Source organism: Teleopsis dalmanni, chromosome 2, assembly GCF_002237135.1.
Source record: "Teleopsis dalmanni isolate 2A chromosome 2, ASM223713v2, whole genome shotgun sequence".
NCBI lineage: Eukaryota > Metazoa > Arthropoda > Insecta > Diptera > Diopsidae > Teleopsis > Teleopsis dalmanni.
In genome coordinates, this window is record NC_051847.1 from 127,898,186 (window position 1) to 127,917,222 (window position 19,037).

Below are 19,037 nucleotides of genomic sequence, written 5' to 3' on the forward strand. Positions count from 1 at the left end.
ATAGTTATATATTTTTTAACAAATTATTTACTTTTACTGCTAATGTTAACTTAACATTTTATTCTCTTTACTTTGTGCTATTAAAATTTATCTTTAATATAAAAAATAAACTGGAACTATAAAAAAAGCTTCACTATAAAAAAGCAATCAAGCTACACTATTTATTCCTTGCAAGGATTATTATGCTTTTCTTGTAATCAGGAAATTTTAATGCAGTAAAAACAAAATTCAATTAAAAATTCTGCAGAATAAGTGAGCAAAAGAAAAGATTTATAAAAATCGGAATATATTATTACGAAATTGACAAAAAATTTCACCAAAAACGAAAGAACCTCAGCACACATTGCTGTACTAACACCTACGGAAATAGCTAAACCCAAGGACTGCCATCGGATAAATCGTAATTAAAACAATAAAATGAATTCGAATGTGATATGCTGAAGAATTGGAAGAGCATGTACGATTGGATTTTGGAGCTAATTAAAAACACAAATCATTTGGAACAACTACGACAGGTAAGAAGACAAAACTGGTCCAGAAGCATAAAATTCAGTCCAGATAGCAAAAATAAAGTACAAACCCGAACATGGAAGCAAAAAGTATACACAAACAAAATAAAAATTAAATAAAATGAAAATAAACGAAATAAATAAAAAAGAAATAAGCAGAAAAAATTAAGGATAAAGATGAAGACGAGATGTTGACGATTATTGCGCTGCACTTCTTTTGCGTTTTACTGCTAACCAAACTGTGATTTATTGCATTTGATAAGAATCCTGCATCATACCTGTCCAGTGTGAAGGACTCATTCAGTTTCACTGCCATGGATACTCGATATGGTTTCTTTTTTCCCAACTGATGCTGCTACCGCAATTACTGTTTTTCTACTCTTGATGTTGAGTTACGGAAGGTGCAACTGAATTGATGAAATCCTTTTAATTAAGACATACAAAAAAAATGAAACCGATGTGTTCCAAGTTTTTGTTTATCTATGGTTTCCACTTAATTGAAAAGCGTAAATGTGCAGTTGAGAAAGTCTGAAAGTCTTCAATCGTTGGAACGATGTGGACTGCAGGATGTATGTACCAGGAAGTCAGCAGATGCTAATACTTCTATTTAAAACCATTTGACTTTTTGCTACAATTATGTGCACATATAGAGTGCACACAATGAGGAATGATGATTGACGTTTTACTCGTATGATGTGTACTACTACAATACAACATCCTTAAAACCATTTATATTGTATGTGATTCCTTCATTAAAATACAACTAACTTTGTTTTTGATATTTGAGAAAATCTATTCACAGAGAAGCTTAAAATTGTTATGGCACATGGTTCCATTGAAAAAATAATACAATACTAATTAAGCTAGATTATTCAAAAAGAATATTATACAGAATAACTAAGAAATATATTTGGATTTGATACTTAGAATATTGTCTAATTTACAAAATGGTACATATATTGGATGCATAAATAACAAGATGATTTTTTTACTAATTAAAAAACTCTTTTCATAAATAAATTAAACAATATTTTACTAAAATATTGAATTATTTGTATACTACATTTTCGTCTCTTGCTGGCAACTTATGGGTTCAAAACCTAAAAAACCGTTAGTCTTTGAAGTTTAAGAATACATAGGCTTCAGTTTTGAAAACATAGGCTTCAGTCTGAATGAAATTGATTGTAGTTAGAATATGCAAGATCTGAGTAGTAAGAGAAATGAGATATATTCTCTATATCGTCAATTAGCTGAGTAGTCTTTAACCTGTCTGAAATTGATGAAATTATGCAATTGATAGTATGACTATAGAATATGCAAGATCTGAGTTGTAAGACAAATGAGTTATATTATCTACATCGTTAATAAGCAGAGTAGTCTTTCACCTGTCTGAAATTGATAGTATATGTTATTGATAGAATATGTAAGATCTGAACTGTAAGACAAATGTTCTCTATATATATTCTCTATATCGTCTGTTAGCGGAATAGTCTTTCACTTGTCTCAATGAAGTTGATAGTAGTCAGAACATCCAAGAACTGAGCTGTAAAATAAATGAGATATATTCTCTAAATCGTTTATTAGCGGGATAGTCTTTCACCTGCACAATAATACACACTTATTTGACTTCTGTAAGCTTTGGCTCACGTGATATCGAATTGCCTCGCTTTGAATAAATCTCACCGACTTTAAAAGCTTTAAAATTGTCATCGAATTATGTTATAATCGTTCATTTTGTAAATTCTTTTTGCTTTCAAACTGAATCTTGTTCAAATGATGCCTTCAATTCCGTATCTTCCAACTTTCAGGCTGACGAACTTACGCTGCGTCTTTGATAGCTTTGATGTCTTTGATGCCACTTTAGAAGCGTTGAAATTACTCAAAACTTAATGTTTTCGTTATCCTATCCTCAATATAAACCTCTATCAGCGAATGATGATTATCGTTAGCAATTTTCCTGCCAAAAAAAACTTTCCTCAAAATTTTCCATTATTAAATAAATTTTTTCGAAAAATAATTATTTAATTTTAGAGTATTTGATAGCCAAGATTTACCGCATATGTCATCCACCCATCCATCTATTCATCCATTTTCTTTGCGAATTTCGATTACTAAGTTAGAAATTAATAATCAACTATCAACGAACTGTCTTTGTCTGTATAATTAATGAGTTTTCTTTTTATTTTAATTAACTCATTATTTAATTAACTTTAATTAAATTATAGTTATATGTACAAAATAATTAAAATTAATATATTTTATCTTAAAATAATATATACATGCAATTAATATATTATAAAATAAAAATTAAAAAAAAAAAACAGCCAAACATTTTAGATGAAACTCAGCTCCATCCTTCTATTCCTTTACGACCTCTCGTTTTTGACTTCCTTTGGTTTGTGTATTCATTCATTTTCATGCTGAGATAAGTACTACTGAGTACATCTTGTAATTAATACAAGCTTTTTATGTTAGCATAAGTGTTGAGTTATGTCAATGGAAAGAAGGTTTGCATTCCATTTAAATCTGTACACACTCCTGCATTCATTTCCACTCATAAATTATAATCAGAAACGCTCTCAGCGCTTGTTCAGGTTAAATATTAAATATTATGACAGGATTTTGCATTTATGTGTCTTATTTCTTGTCTAAGTGCACATATTAAGCTGCATGTTTCACGTTAATTAGTCTTATTTGGATTTATACACACTCGCATAATGACATAATTAAACTTCATTATGCTCCAATAAAGTATGTTCATTTTATTAATTAAAACGGAAAGGATGCTGCTCTGATTTTCTGATAACATATATGCAATGCAAGTTCAAGTACATAAAATTAAAAAATTAATTGTATATATAAGTAAATAACATTTATAAATTTTACTTAATTACAAAATTATATTATCATTTATATATTTAAAAGATTTTATAATAGTATTACATCTTCTTATCTATCTTTGAGGTGTGGTATATGTATAAATGCTTGATACCATAAACTTTGCAGTGAAATATAAATTTTGTTGAAAATAGGTATTATTTACAGGGACTTGAAGTTCCAGCGGATCTGCGCTTTTTAATCAAAATAAATCAATTCAGCTACTGCTTTGAACGAATACTCAAGAAAGCACTCGAGTAGTCAGGGCAATATCCTCTATCAGAGAATTACTGTACTTGTAGGCAAAATTTTAAGAAAACCATGTAGTAATATTTCTGAGTACATCAATTATTTGAACTTATTGTGTTGGAAGATAATCAGAAACTTTTATAATCAACAAACCTTAAGTTTTCAGTTTTTTATTTTGACTTAATAGATTATATTCAGTTCATAATATATTAGACGAAACCATATCCTACGAATTAGAGGGTGTTTACCAATGGGTGTTGAGAAAACGTAATAACCGTAGTATCACAGTGTGATACCCAATACCATAAGCACCATTATATTTCTTGTGGGCCGTTGGGACAACGAACCGTCCATAAAATGGCCCCAAAGGAAGAATTAACCCGAGTAGACCACAAAACGACTTACGTTAATTATCGTTCTTCGATTTACGGATGTCATTATTGACTTAAGTTTAATGTGGCTTCCATTAACATAAATATATCTGTTGTTAACGTAAGCAGTTCATTTAACTTGAAATTGGCTGCCAAGTCATCACCAACACAATGATATGCCAAGATAGTCAGTCTCTTGCCAGTGCTGGATATTGGCACAATATATATCCTTTTCTTCTAGATAGTGTCTTCAGAAAGTGTCTTCCTCAACAAAAGTTATATTTTTGAGGTGAAACTTATAAACGTCATTATAATAATAATAATAATAAACTAAGTCAGTTATTACAGATTACCGGCCTTAGAGACTTTACTAATCACATATTCACTAAGAAAAAGGAGGATAAGGCACAAGTATGCGTTCGATAGAGGTTACTATAAGTTTTAGAGCTATGCTATTTAAGTCTGTCTTTCACATATTGCATTATCTCTACTTCAATTTCTGAACTTCTGATGCTGGTTCACAATTAGGTGTGATTAAAATATATTTTATTCATGTAACTGATTAATTGAATTTTATAAATTTTTGTATTTAAATTTTATTATTTAAATTTTAATTTTTAAAAATATATTTTCTTTTCAATTACGTATTCTTCGAAAATTAGAAATTTGAAAAATTACTTGTCATATTATATTTAAATTAAATTTATTGAATTTATAGTTGCTATCAACTTTGGTTCAGATTTTTGTCTTTAAATTATTCTATTCTTAGTTGAAGAAACTATATTTTGATATTAAAATTGTGTGAAAAATAAAATAAGTGTTCATTCAAAAATCAATTTTGTACAGATTAAATGTTTTTAATTAAAGACTTATAGTCCTTTAGTGATTTAAAAATACTTAGTGCTGGAAAAAAAAATTCAGGTGAGTTTATACAAAAAAAATTAAAATAAATTAAATATAATCAGTTTTATTGCAATCACATTTGCAGTTTTTTTGATTCGACTTAAATCATATATTTTTTTAGCATTATTTATCCTTAACATTGACTATTTTATTTAGAAAATACTTGATATAAGCATCAATAATAAAATATGACTTTAATTTATATTATTCATCTTCCATTAATCGATTCATATCTAAAATGATTTGAATTATTAAGTCAACATAACAATCCAGTTGATCTGTTACTGTTTTTGGCATATAACATATGTATATATCTATATGTATTTATGTAAATATAATATGCGCCCCATATTGTGCAATGAGTTTCTGGAGTACCATCAACTTTACTAGATCGTAGATCAATTTCATTTCGGTCTATCGATTCGTAGATTTCAAGCCATCACAACTTGATATTTAATTAATGAATTTTTTAACAAATATTATTTAAAAAAAATTGGGTGAAATAAGAAAATATATTTCATACATATTTATATAAAATTTTCTGTAAAGAGAGAGAGAAATACACTAATATACATTCTGCTACAGTGTCCTGCTTTCGCAAGACATAGACTCTCCTATTTAGGGTCACACATTTTCAATTTACTAAGAGAGCTAGATTTTATTTTCATAGCTCGTGTCAGTGGCTTTATGGCCAGTACCACCTGTGACACCTGTGGTTATAGGGACAGGTGTCAAATTGTTTAGGGTATCACAATGGACCTCATGGTCTAAGTGAGTCTTCCGACAGCACCAATAACCTAACCTAGGGAGAAATTTCTTTAGAAATTTGTAAAAAAATAAAGCGTATAAGGCGAACATAGTCTCTGAGAAGCATTACTATCACTTACGGACTGTAAATGTACTAGTAGTTATAAAAGTAGTCACCCAAGCCCTGGAAATAATTCACGTTTAAAATGTCCACAAACCACCTCAACATCAGAGATCATCGATTGACCGAAAAAAATTTAGTGGAGATTTTTGGAATTGTAGTAGCTACGAGGAACAATAGCTACGGGGAACAATATTTTTGCTCCATTTGGGTCTTAAATACTTTTGCGTTGAAACAATGAAATGCATTCCAATACTATTTCATTAGCAAGATTTTTTAAACAAGACAGTTAGGTAATTACTGCACCCTCTTAGCTCCATTAAACACAAAAATCATAAGAAAACAATACATATAATAGTTTCTTCAAACCCGTTTCACAATCTATATACCCTTACCACTGAAAATATAGCATTTGGTAGGTGGAGTTTCGAGATCGAAACATTTAATTCAATTTAAAAAAAATTTAAACTACAGTATTATATGTGAATTCCTTTTTAATGTCAGGATAATTTAATGTAGTTAAAGATGAAAACTTTTATCCAACACATGATTAAGCAATTGATGCACTGACTGAAGTAGCTACATATACCATATCAAAAATATCAGCGAAGCCTGGACGCAGGCTAACGAAAAAAAAATAATTTTTTAATGAAAAAGACACGGATGGACGTATCCTAAAGTATTCCCGATAAAGTTCCAGGATAGAAACGTTAATGAACTAAAAATTGGATTACAGTAACTGTTGCTACCTACTGTAATCAGACATTGTTGCTTAATCGTACGTTGGGCATTTCTTTAAGCTAATGGTTTTAAATAGATCTTGTAAGTTGCGGTGTGTAATAGTCTTATCTAATACTATTGATTTATTTACTTCTAGCCTCAAACACATGTTACTAAATATTTATTTTTATAAAAACTTTTATTTTCAAATATTTGAATCCAGAAATATATCACGTATTCACAGAAAATCAAAACATTGACAAGTTACAATATCAATTTTTTATATAAAATATATACCTATTAAATGAAAGTATAAAAAATTTTAAGCTGTAATAGTTTCGTTCCTCCTTCATTGCAATTTGATCAAATTATATTTTGGTGATAAGTATTAAGTAAGAAACAAAATTTTCCATATAATACGGAACAAATTTTATTCAAAGGAAGTGTTCATATGAAATCGGACAAAAATCACAAATCAGAGGTAAGTTTCGCACAAGGTAATGAGGAAATTTTATTTGTATTTTTTTTTTCACTTTATATTTGAACTCTATATTGTATAATACATGAAAATTCCACAAATTCCACTTGAATTTTCGAACCACCAACACCATATCTCCTAAATATAGTACAAAGTCAGGCTCTAAGAAGACTTTTCAAAGTTCCTTGGTATATTAAGACGAATGACATCCTTAGGGACCTCAAGATTGATCCCATCAAAAAATACATAAAAGATAGAGCCTTGAAATTATTTGCGAAATCTGACAGACTTAGTAACACCGCGTTATCAAATCTCAGAATAGTTACCGGCTCCTCGGGGAGGTATGCAGATCTGAGATCAATTATTACTTAGTCTGATGATGAGATAAATAATAATCCAGTCAAGGCACAAAGAGGGGTTTTGATGAAACCTCGCAGTTAATATAGAGTAAAAGTGCTCAGGTGCACTGACTCAACTTTCCTCAACATAATAATAAAAATGCAGATTGATACCAACCAATAATCATTATCATTACCTAAATTAACTATTAACAAAATTATTAAACAATACAAAAACTATTTTTGGAATATCATACACTTATGAAAAATTATCCATGCTTTAACTTTTAAAAAGTTCTGACCTGAGTAGATGACCCCATATTTAGTTACTAAACATACTTCCTATGCCTAGCGCCCAGCTTAAAATTCTTGGCTCAAAAAAAATATCTTTTTCCTATTTATATCGCCCATTATTTTCTATTTTTAATATTTTCTTTTTATTCAATAAAAATTACTTATTAAATATTTAAAAAATTATTCCATAAACACTTTTCATTTCAATATTGAATTATGATCTCAAGTGTTTGAACACTGCCAAGTGATTTATTATTAATAAATAAAAATTTAATACTTAAAACTTAATTTGCTGAAATTTTTTCCTTTATTTTTTTTTTGTTAAACATTAATAGCAACATTTGTATTTGTCTATATTGGTTGCTCAAAATACCATGATTTATGGTGTTTCCATTTCTTTGAGTCCTTAAACTACTGCTTTTCAACTACATACGAATACATCAGACTGGCAGTAGTAATACATAATTTTAAAATTTTATCGACTCATCTCAATTTTAACTAGTCTCGACGGCATAAGTAGCCGGAGTCTGCCAATGCCATAATAAATCATATCCTCTTGTCGGTTGAGCTCAAGCGGAAATTATGCTAATAACTGTAAGCATGGGTTTGATACAAGAGGATGGATTTTATAGTTGTAGGGACGAAAAAAAAATTTATAGAATAGTTAAGTGGAAATATTGTATATTTGTAAAAGAGCGATATAATGAAATAAATGTACATGTGATATATATTAAATTTACATAAAATTATAAAAATTGAAAAGAAAACTGTTGGTTAGTGTCAAATTTATATAAAAATACAGACAGTTTTATAGGTAAATATATACTATTTCTAGGCGCTGAATACCTAGAAAGACTGGAAGAGGAAGTAGTTAATAAAAACTAAATAATGATTGCTTGATTTGGTCATTAGAACACAACAATGATAAGACATATACAGAAATATTTTTTTATTAAATTTTTAATTTACATACTTCACTGACACTGAGCTTTAAGATATATGAATAATAAGACAAGAAAGATGTTTGAAAAGTTTTTGACCAGAATAAATAGCAAATACTTCACATCGAATAAAGTTTTGCAATTTTATTAAAATTTGAATTTTGAATTCCTTTGTAATAATTTTTTTGTCAACACTCTTGAACCTTTTTATCCTCTCCTATATATAATTACCAATGGATTTTTTTGACTTCAAAAAAGGCCAGTCTTTCAAAGGCCAATGTTTCAGGTGATTGTTTAAGCACACAAGTTCTTGGATCAATTCTTTGCGGACAATATAACAACAGGACATTTTCCAAGAATTTGTTAAAACATTTCTGAGTCTTCTATATATATAGTCTTTACTTATCCGTTGTTGAATAGATGTCTCCATACCCGTATTTTTCGTTACTCTGACATTCAACCAATTTATGCTTGCAAAAATCTTCTTCTGTATTGAATAGAACTAGGATATTTCTGCATCTTCTATACATAGTCTCTACTCAGGCATTGTTAAATATACGTTACCTTAGCTATATTTAAAATGGATTTATCTCATTCGAATCGATGTTTGACAAATTTATTCGTACATTCATTTTTACACAATATTCTTTTCCTACATTGTATAAGAGCAGAACATACTACAATGGCATGTAGAAATATTTTTATTTCTTTCGTAAATGGGCTACACTTGCCGGTAGTTGCAGATCACTTTAAGCTTCTTTACCTATTGATAACTTCGGTGATATTTAACGCTCTAACCATTGTTTTTAGATCCTATCTGTACAGATCTAGAAGTTATTTGCTATTCCTTGTTTAAGTAATTCGCATAGTAGAATTGGACTGCTTATGGTTGGACTTCACCAAAAAAAAGTCTGACTTGACTACACTTATGAATTGACTTTTGCAAACTGCAAGAATAGGTTTTGTGTCATATAGATTAGATTAGATTGGTGTAGCAGCCTTGTGCCCGAATCTCACTAAAGCTCAAATAGTGTCCTGTTATAGCAGCACTGAATTAGCGTGTGTTCATAGTTAACTAGAGTTCAGCGTACGAGCACCGTCGAATGGCATAATTTCTCTAGGGACCAACCTGAGATTTCTTTAGACTTAGCTTAAAACTAAATGGTTACTTTGAATTTCATGCCTAATGGTAATATATTAAAAAAAAATTGTTTAAAATTACAATCACAAGTACTTTACTGTCACAGTTTCAGAGCAATAAAATGAGAAACCATGAATGGGGAACATAGCACATAGCACTGATCCAATTTTCCATACAAGTTTTATAGACCGCCGAAGGTATGGCTTTTAGTTCACGCAGCGAATTCTCTTTTATGGCCTCTATGGTCTCAAAACGCGTTCCTCGCAATGGCAATTTGAGTCGGGGGAAGAGGAAAAAGTCACACGGGGCCATATCTGGAGAGTACGGTACTTGGTTGATGATATTGGTGGATGATTTTGGCCAAAAACTGCGACACAACCAACGCTGTGTGAGTCGGTGCGTTATCGTGGTGTAAAATTCATGAGTTTTCCTTCCATAAATCTGGCCTCTTTTTGCGAATATTGACCGTTATTGACCTTTTGAGCGTCCGGAAGGAATTCATAGTGCACCACACCACAAATATCGAAGAAAACAGTCAGCATAACCTTGATTTTGGGCCGACTTTGGCGTTCTCTTTTCGGTTTTGGCTCACCTTCGAAGCAACATTCGGTATTCGGTCGATTGTTCTTTGGTGGGCGTGTCAAATTCATAGACCCATGTCTCATCACCAGTTGTGATGCGTTCGATGAATGTGAGGTCACTATCTGCGTTGGAAAACATCTCTTTGCCCACATCACAACGACGCTTTTTTTGAATGAAATTCAGCTAAAAATCGCCAGACGATTCGTCTTCTTTGTATAGACGCCAAACAAATACGAATCGTACGATATGCGTTAAACTTTGACAGAATGTATATAATAGTATTGCCAGAATGAAAATAAAAAAAATTTACCGATTGGATAAGCGCGGGAATTTTTTCTTTTTTGATCACAAGGTATGGGAGATATATAATAACAAGTTTTATTAGTTTTTATATGAAACTCTACAGCATTTAATATTAAATGAATTCTTTTATATGCAAATAAAGTAATCAACTATAGCTTACAGACGTCTTTTGCCTTGAAATTAAGCAATTAATTTATAATTTTTTATTTTCCATTTAAACTTAAACACAAATTCATCTTTATTTCGAGTATTTATTGCATCCACAACAGTTCCAACTCTGTACAAATCGCATTTTATATGAAACCATGTAAGTGCAACACGTTTGTGTGTATGTTTTTAACATATCTTAAAATTAATAGTCAACAGGATTGCAATTTACCATTTTAATTGCACATGGGTCAAATTGGTTAAAATATACAAATATAAACACACACACACACATATACACACAGAGTATATATATCACATATATAAAAGCCATTCCGAGTGAACTTAGTATGCAGCACTTTTGTTGATGTCCTTTTTTTGGTGCAAATTTTATTGCATTGAAGGAATTTCTTGAACAGAAACGTGCAAGTAACACTGCAACTACACATCTATATATTCACATATATAGACACTTATATGTATATATAGATACATGGAGGATGTACATGGAGGTTGTATGTTGAAGAGGTACCGTGATTGCTTTGTTTACTCATTTGTTGTTGGAATCGTTTGTTATGTGTTGACTTGGCCAGGTTCATTTATCTTCCGAGTTGATTCGTAAAGAGTTTCACTCTTGCAGTTTTAAAAGCTGACAGCTGAAATTGATTTTAATAAAGAAAAAAAAAACAAACCTTCTTAATTAATTTAACACATAAATTTGCAATAAATGAAATTTACTACCAACTCACAAAATGTGCTACAAAATATTTAAGCCAATTTTAATTCGTATGCCAATATGCGAACCGAAAAGGGCATAAATCATTTTACGGAAATATTTAACTAATTAATTTCTGGCTTTATTACGTTTCATTGGAAAAATATTTCAATTTATTTGCCAATGAATTCATTTCGTATATTTCTTTGTGTTTTTACTCGTACTGCATGGGAATTATGATGTATCTGAACTCTCGGGGATATCATTAGGTCAGCTATATGCTATTTTTGCGATAAGCAGTTTATGACATATTGACAGTTACACTGATTTTTGGTTATCTCATTATTTAACTGATAATAAATAATCTGTGCCTCAGCGGGAATTTCGCCATTTTTCTATACTTTCCAAATCGATTTGTAGTACAAACACGAATTGCAGCGATTTTATGGATTAAAATTAAATTTTCAACTAAAATCATCCTTTGATTGCAACTTTTTGTTAGAAGTATCTGTGGTTATTTGGTCGCATTCCCAGTTCGAGTTTCATTTTGATTCGTACTAATCTCACCAAATGTCGAGATTGACATTGACAGATAATGAAAACTTGATTTATGTATGCGTAAAGCAAATTTTATGTCAAATTACAAAATAATTCACTTAATATGCGATACACAAACTATTTTTGAATTTTAAATAATCGAATAAAGAACTTCGAAATCAAAAACATTCAAAACCAACATTGAATTAAACATAATTTCATTATTGTAATTAAAAAGCTATTTTGAATTGCAGAAATATAAAATAATAAATAAAAAATTATTTTTTAAAAATAATTCATTTATGTTAGGTATTTTGAATTGCAAAAATAATAAAAATAAATAAAAAATTATTTTAAAAATAATTCATTTATATAGCTTTATTGAATTCCAGAAATAATAATAATAAAGAAAAATAAAGAAAAAATTATTTTAAAAATAATTCATTTATTTTAGCTAATTTGAATTGCAAAAATAATAAAAATGAATAAAAAATTATTTTAAAAATAATTCATTTATATAGCTGTATTGAATTCCAAAAATAATAAAAATAAATAAAAATAAATAAAAAATTATTTTAAAAATTATTCATTTATGTTAGCTATTTTGAATTGCAAAAATAATAAAAATAAATAAAAAATTATTTTAAATATTCTTTTATATAGCTGCATTAAATTCCAGAAATAATAAAAGTACATGAAAAATTATTTAAAAAATAATTCATTTATGTACCTATTTCAGAGTTCCAGAAATAAAAAAAAAAAAATTAGTTTAAAAATAAATCATTTATGTTAGATATTTTGAATTCCAGAAATAATAAAAGTACATGAAAAGTCATTAAAAAATAATTAATTCATGTTCCTATTTCAGAGTTCCACAAATAAAAAAATAAATAAAAAATTATTTAAAAAATAATTCATTCACATATTCAAATATATGAGTTCCAGAAATAAAAAAATATATAAAAAATTATTTAAAAAATAACTCATTTATGCACCAATTTCAGAGTTCCAGAAATAAAAAAAAATAAATATAAAATTATTTAAAAACTAATTTATTTATATAGCTGTATTGAACTCCAAATATAATAAAAATAAGTAAAAAATTATTTTAAAAAAATTTATTTATATAACTGTATTAAGTTTCAGAAATAATAAAAATAAATAAAAAATTATTTTAAAAATAATTTATTCATACTTCAATATTAAAACAAACCGATTTAAAATTTTTTGCAAGGAGACATGAATTATCAATTTGTAATAATTGGAAAAAAATTTTGATAAAATGTTTACATTATAATAATTTATAGTTTTTTTTTTTTACTTTATTCCTACTTAAACATAAAAGAAATATAATTATATCCTTTTATAATTAAAATTTTTAATTTTTATATGATAAAAAATTAAATAGTTGTTAGATTGCAGTGCCAGGTGAGTAGATGGAGACCCGTCAGTATTAGGATATCCCTCCACAACCATTGAAAAACGATTATTTGCAGTTTTACTAATACATTTAGACAAAAGAATATAAATTTAAATAAATTAATAAATTTTTTGTCCTTGTTGATGAACAGTCCAGCAAATTCTCAAAGATATTATTCACTAAAACCTGTTTTTATGAGAGCTAAAACATAAGAAGAAGCATAGGAGAAATACTTAATTTTTTTATTCCTCTTGTAGGTTTCCATAATTTCCACAATAAATAAGAGAAATCAGAGTTTTTCTGCTGGTGTACGCCAGTAATTTTACAGATCGTCATCCATACCGATAAACACTGCGACAGGCTGTCAAAAAAATACTTCAGTAAAAAACCGTACTCTGCTGATAGTCAAACTTGGAAAAGTACATGAATATTTGTACCGACTACAACTTCTTGAAACTTCCACAATGAAAATGGAATTCGGAGTGTCTCTACGTATGCAGGAAGCACTGCAGTAAAACGCTGTTTGTTCTGAAACCAAGTCTAGGGAAGTGCATAGGAAATTTTAAAATGCTTGGATATTTTTACCTTCCATAAGTATAGATAAAAAGATCCAAATACCTATTCAGACTACGTGACAAGACTTTTGTTGGCAAGGGTCTAATCTCAAGAATCAATTCTAGAGTCTTTGAGATTAATTTCTTCTAGATGGAAAAGTAATTTTAACATATCACACAATTCTATATCGTTCGTAGACAGACTACTGCATCATTGTCTAATTCAAAAAAATATAAAGTGATTTCTTACTTGTTAAATTTAACTTTTTTATTTTAAAAACAAAATTTCATATATTTTTAGATATATGTCAAAATTTCGTTTTTTTACAACCGTAAATATTTTAATTTTTTTGAAATTTAAATTTGTTTTGTAGAGAGATTAATTTTAATTCGGGTTCTTCCTTTGCCGAGATTAAATTTACTATATATTTTGGAGTGATCTAAATCAACTGATACATGTCAAAATCATTCTGTGAATGCAATAAGAAGGGAAATTATCATGGTGAAGTGCAATATTGATATTGATACTTGTTGTTCAGAGTCCGATATCGAGGAAGTCGTTATTACTTTTCGACCTACTCCACGTAAAACTGGATTAATAAACTCTAAAGAATTCTATGAGAAACACCGTTTCATACAAGAACATATCGCAAATGTTGATTTGTCTAAAAAACAAATACCAGGTCGGCACAGATATTGGCCAAGTAAGGATCCTAACAACGTTGGAATTAAAAATCAAACTTCACAAATCAAAATTTCAGAGACAACTAAGAAAGGCAAGCATATTCTGACATCATTTAAACATTTATTTGTTCAATATAATATATTTCTTAAAATTATATTACTTTATATTGATATAATTTTTGGACTATTTAATAGCTAATGGTTTTCCCACAACAGTCATATCATTCGATAGCGATGAATTTGTAGATGCAGAACCCAATACCTTGAAAAAAGATAAAACTATTGCAAAAGTCAAGAGTAAGAGGAGTTAATTATTATATCAGTAGTACCAGTGGTGTATTCAGGGTAGAGATGGTTAAGAAACAGAACCTTCCGCTCTCCCAACAATGTATATAACTCAAATATAATATATATAATAATAATTGAATAACAGTGCCAAAAAAATATTTACTAATATTTCTTCCTCCTAGCACAAACCTAAATACGCCACTGAAAAAAATAATCCAATTTTTTTAGTGAGGAAAATATATATTGTATTTACTATAATTATCATAAAAATTTATTAATTTGTTAAATATTTCACAGCGGAACCAAAGTTTAGACAATTCTCAACTGATTCATTTGAGTTACTAACTAAGAAGTACAAAATATCCATAAAGCACTGCAAGGATAAGCGGGATCGTAAAAAGCAACGTTTCCATTGTAAAGCGCCAATTAAAAAGCAGGGAACCTTCGCCGCAAAATCACCGAAAGTAAGAAAAAATGGAAACATTAATATATTGCACACACCAAGAGATGACCCATTTCTTCAAGCTAACACAAACTTAACTTCTATTAATCCCAAAGAGAAAACGTTGCAAGGATATCAGCTTCCAGACTATTTACCCGCTTATTTTAAAATACCAAAAGAGGAAAAGACAGAAAATATATCCAATAAATGTTATACAAAAAAAATAATAAAAAAAGAGGAAAAGTCCCTGCATGCATTTGCAACTAAACAAACACAGACTCTATTTAAATCTGGAATCGAAAGGAGAAAACATAAGGGTTCAGCTCATGTACATGCTGGAAAGGAATACACTTCAATAAAGAACGCAGTCAAAGAAAAAGAACAGTCAAATAAATGTAAAATCCATAAAAAAAATCGAGAACCTCGAGATGAAGTACAAATAAAGAAAAAAGAGGATTCAATCAAATGCGAAAAAGATGAGACAAAATCTAAACATCCAGAAGAGCAGGAAATTAAAAAAGAAATATTTTCTATTAAAACCAGTTTTGGAGAAAAAAAACGGGACCATTCAACTGATAAAGAAAGTAAAATAGAGCAAAAACCTTTTGAATGTGAAATCGGTGAGGAAAAACCAGATCTTCCATACGATGATGAAGTTGAGAAAGAAAAAATTTCAAACAAAAGTGAAATGGACGTGGTAACTAAAAAGCTTTCACGTAATGCGCAAGTAAAGAAAAAGCAAATTCCCAACGAATGTAAAATCGAGGAAAATAAACGGAATCGTCCTGATGGTTCACAAATTAATATTGATCAAACCTTGATCACAGAATCCAATGGTGAAAGCCAAAGCCCTTCTGTTGAGAAATCTGAGCTTAATAAACTGATAGTTAGTGAAAATGACAATAAGATAGATGTTTATGAAGCAAATTCAACTTATACTCATCTAACTCAACAAATGGAAGCAGTTGTGGAGCGAGTTGAAATACTTTCATCTGAAGTAAAAACCACAAATGTGAAATTAAGTGCCATTTTAACAGAATTGCAAGATCATCATGGCATTGTATCGAGTGTCGCAGAAATTTCCATCGATCATCCTATGGTAAGCTTGATTCATTCACTCTTTCACTTATTTTTAAGTATATAATATATAGTGCGTATCTCACCTTTTATTATATTTGCACACTATCACAGGAATCTGAATTGGAGATGTCTAGTATTTCTTCTACTCTTTTTGAAGATGTTTGGCAAAAAGTTTTTACACGGGATGTTGCTGCAGATGTAGACAATAAGGAGACCATTAGCAAACATGCAAGCCTCGAAAAAGTGATTAACTTTGTTTTAACTGAAACCCCAACAGCTGCAAACCTTGATGACAAGCTCGTGGAGAAAAATCTAAGCAGAGAGAAAACAATCAATTTTGCAACTATTAAGGAGTTAACAAATAGTGAACAACCAATCTCTACCACAAACAATTTGTTCACTAGCAAAGATTCTGAGAAAGGTTGTGAATATAATAGATTGACTGAAGCTACAATTAAGTTGACTGCCATTCAAACATCTGGTGTTATGGAACCAGACGCAGCGGAACCAGAACTATCACACAACATAAACAAATTGTCGTTAAGCAAAAAATCTGTGAACGAAAAAAAAATGCAGTTGGATGAGAAATTAATATCTTCTGATAGTGATTCAAATGCTATAGAAATAATAAAAGCTCCACCTCTTTCAACTCATCCTCAGAATATGTCGACGAAAAAGAAAAGTAATATTAATCAGATTTCAGAGATAAAGAATACCTCTCCAAGTTCATCTAGCATGCATGAATCGAGTCATGTTGAATCAGATATGTTAGATCCACCAAAATTCGTTCATCTTAAAAAACTCGGTTCAAACGGCGAAAACAGAAGAGCATTTATTTTTACTGTGGAAGATTTGAACACTAATAGATACGTAAACAAACCTTTTCTCGAACTTGAAAAGTTAACTACAGATACAGAATCTTATGAAAAGAAATATTTAGATAAACCAAAAAAACTGCCTGTCATTCGAAAACTAAATACATCACAAATAATCAAACCATCCGTTTCGCCCCACCCCACTAAAGTCTATACAGAGCAACGTAAAGCTAAAGCGGAAAATATAAGAACGAATAATAAATCACATCAAGGAGCTGCAGAAAAAGAACGTACTCGTTCTTCGATATCCAAATTAGAACATTTAATCACATCAATGGTGTTTACAGTACGAGATTATGTAAAATTTCTACACGGTACCGCTAGAAAGCCAAAACAAGATAAACCAACACCTCAAACTACTTCATCTACAAGTGACTACGTTATTAATAGTAAGAAAAGAGCCAACAGTCGAGTTCCGCATAATTCACTAGCGTCCAGTCTTTCTGGCTCCAACAAAAACAAAAAAATGAAACAGCATAAAAGCTCTGAATCAGTAAATCTATCAATATCCAGTGATGATTCTCTATCTGACAAAAAGAAAGAAAATAAGAAACACCGAGTTTTCCGAAGCTCCTCAGAAATAAGTCAGATCGCTAAGAAAGAGAAAAAGCATGATGACCAAATTTCTTCATTTACATTTAGTTCGACAACATCGAGCCATGTTAATGATAATATCCACAATGTTTCAACATCCAATGCCATTACACAAACCTCAGTTCCTAAAATTGTTCCTGAAGTGAACAATTCAGTTTTACCTACAAACGAAAAAACCACTAATCCTTGTCAAAAGAAAAAAGTGAATTTCGTGAAGGAAGACACAGTTACACCGGTGCCGTGTACTTGCATTATACAAGAACGTTTGGTGTACCCTGCATCGTCTAGTGGTTCAGAGGTTGAAATACCAACATATAAAAGCAATAAAGAAGCTGAAAACTTAAAGAAATATTTTGATCACGCAGATGAGTTACAACCCACTTCAGATACATCTGAATCAGAATCTGTGGAACGTGAAGAAGTCGGTCACTGCAACAGAGATGTACAAACCACCTTCTCACACATTTATTCGAACTTAAAAGAAACTTGTTTGTATTGTACGAATGGCTATCTTCCAGTTTATGATGAACGTATAATACATGTGATATATAAATTTATCAAAGAGTACGATCCCAAAGATATTGGTATAATTGTTAATATCGCAAATAATAATCTATTTCACATTAAAATTATTTTAATGTCATCTGGACGTTCAATAAGTTGTTTCTACAGCACTATAAATGGTCTGCAAGAAGCTAAGAAGAGTGGCATTATGGACCACTTCCCAGTGTACTTTGTGTGAATCACATATGTATCTGGCGACATATTTCGTATTACATTGAAGAAACATAAGAGGAGTTTTGTTGTGGGGAACGCTTTGCAGAATTAAAATTTAAAAAAAAAATTTTAACACATTATATATATAATATTTCAAAAAAATTAAATGTATAATAAATTAAATTAGATGTGTTAAAAATCAAAAAAGTTTATTTGTTTTTAATAGAATTAAAATGGTAGGCACCCAATTTGTTGATCATAATAATTTGTAATTCATAGAATAAAAGCTTGAGGATATAATTCTCTTCAAGAGCAAGAATTAAAACATAGTTAAGAAATCTGACCGCCAAGAGAGAATCCATTTTTTGAATACCAGACATATAATTTGAAAGGTATCTAATAACGTGCCA

General features: G+C 29.6%; 1 protein-coding gene across 2 annotated transcripts; it reads left to right on the forward strand.

The window, feature by feature from the left end:
- Positions 1–6,788: 6,788 nt before the first annotated feature.
- Positions 6,789–18,755, forward strand: LOC119678975 (serine-rich adhesin for platelets-like). 2 transcript variants are annotated; one of them, XM_038091108.1, is made up of 5 exons: positions 6,789–6,978; positions 14,322–14,723; positions 14,827–14,928; positions 15,217–16,460; positions 16,553–18,755. In XM_038091108.1, the coding sequence occupies exons 2-5, from the start codon at positions 14,447–14,449 to the stop codon at positions 18,650–18,652; spliced, it is 3,723 nt and encodes a 1,240-aa protein (XP_037947036.1). In that variant the 5' UTR covers positions 6,789–6,978; positions 14,322–14,446; the 3' UTR covers positions 18,653–18,755. The 2 variants fall into 2 exon arrangements, with proteins under 2 accessions (XP_037947036.1, XP_037947037.1); XM_038091109.1 differs by having other exon boundaries at positions 14,848–14,928.
- The last annotated feature ends 282 nt before the right edge of the window (positions 18,756–19,037 follow it).

Bases quoted from the DNA above. Each gene is read 5' to 3' on its own strand.
- LOC119678975 (XM_038091108.1), top strand. From the start codon at position 14,447: ATGGTGAAGTGCAATATTGATATTGATACTTGTTGTTCAGAGTCCGAT. The intron at 14,929-15,216 runs GTAAGAGGAGTT...AATATTTCACAG, and splicing joins AACTATTGCAAAAGTCAAGA to CGGAACCAAAGTTTAGACAA. The intron at 16,461-16,552 runs GTAAGCTTGATT...ACACTATCACAG, and splicing joins TTTCCATCGATCATCCTATG to GAATCTGAATTGGAGATGTC.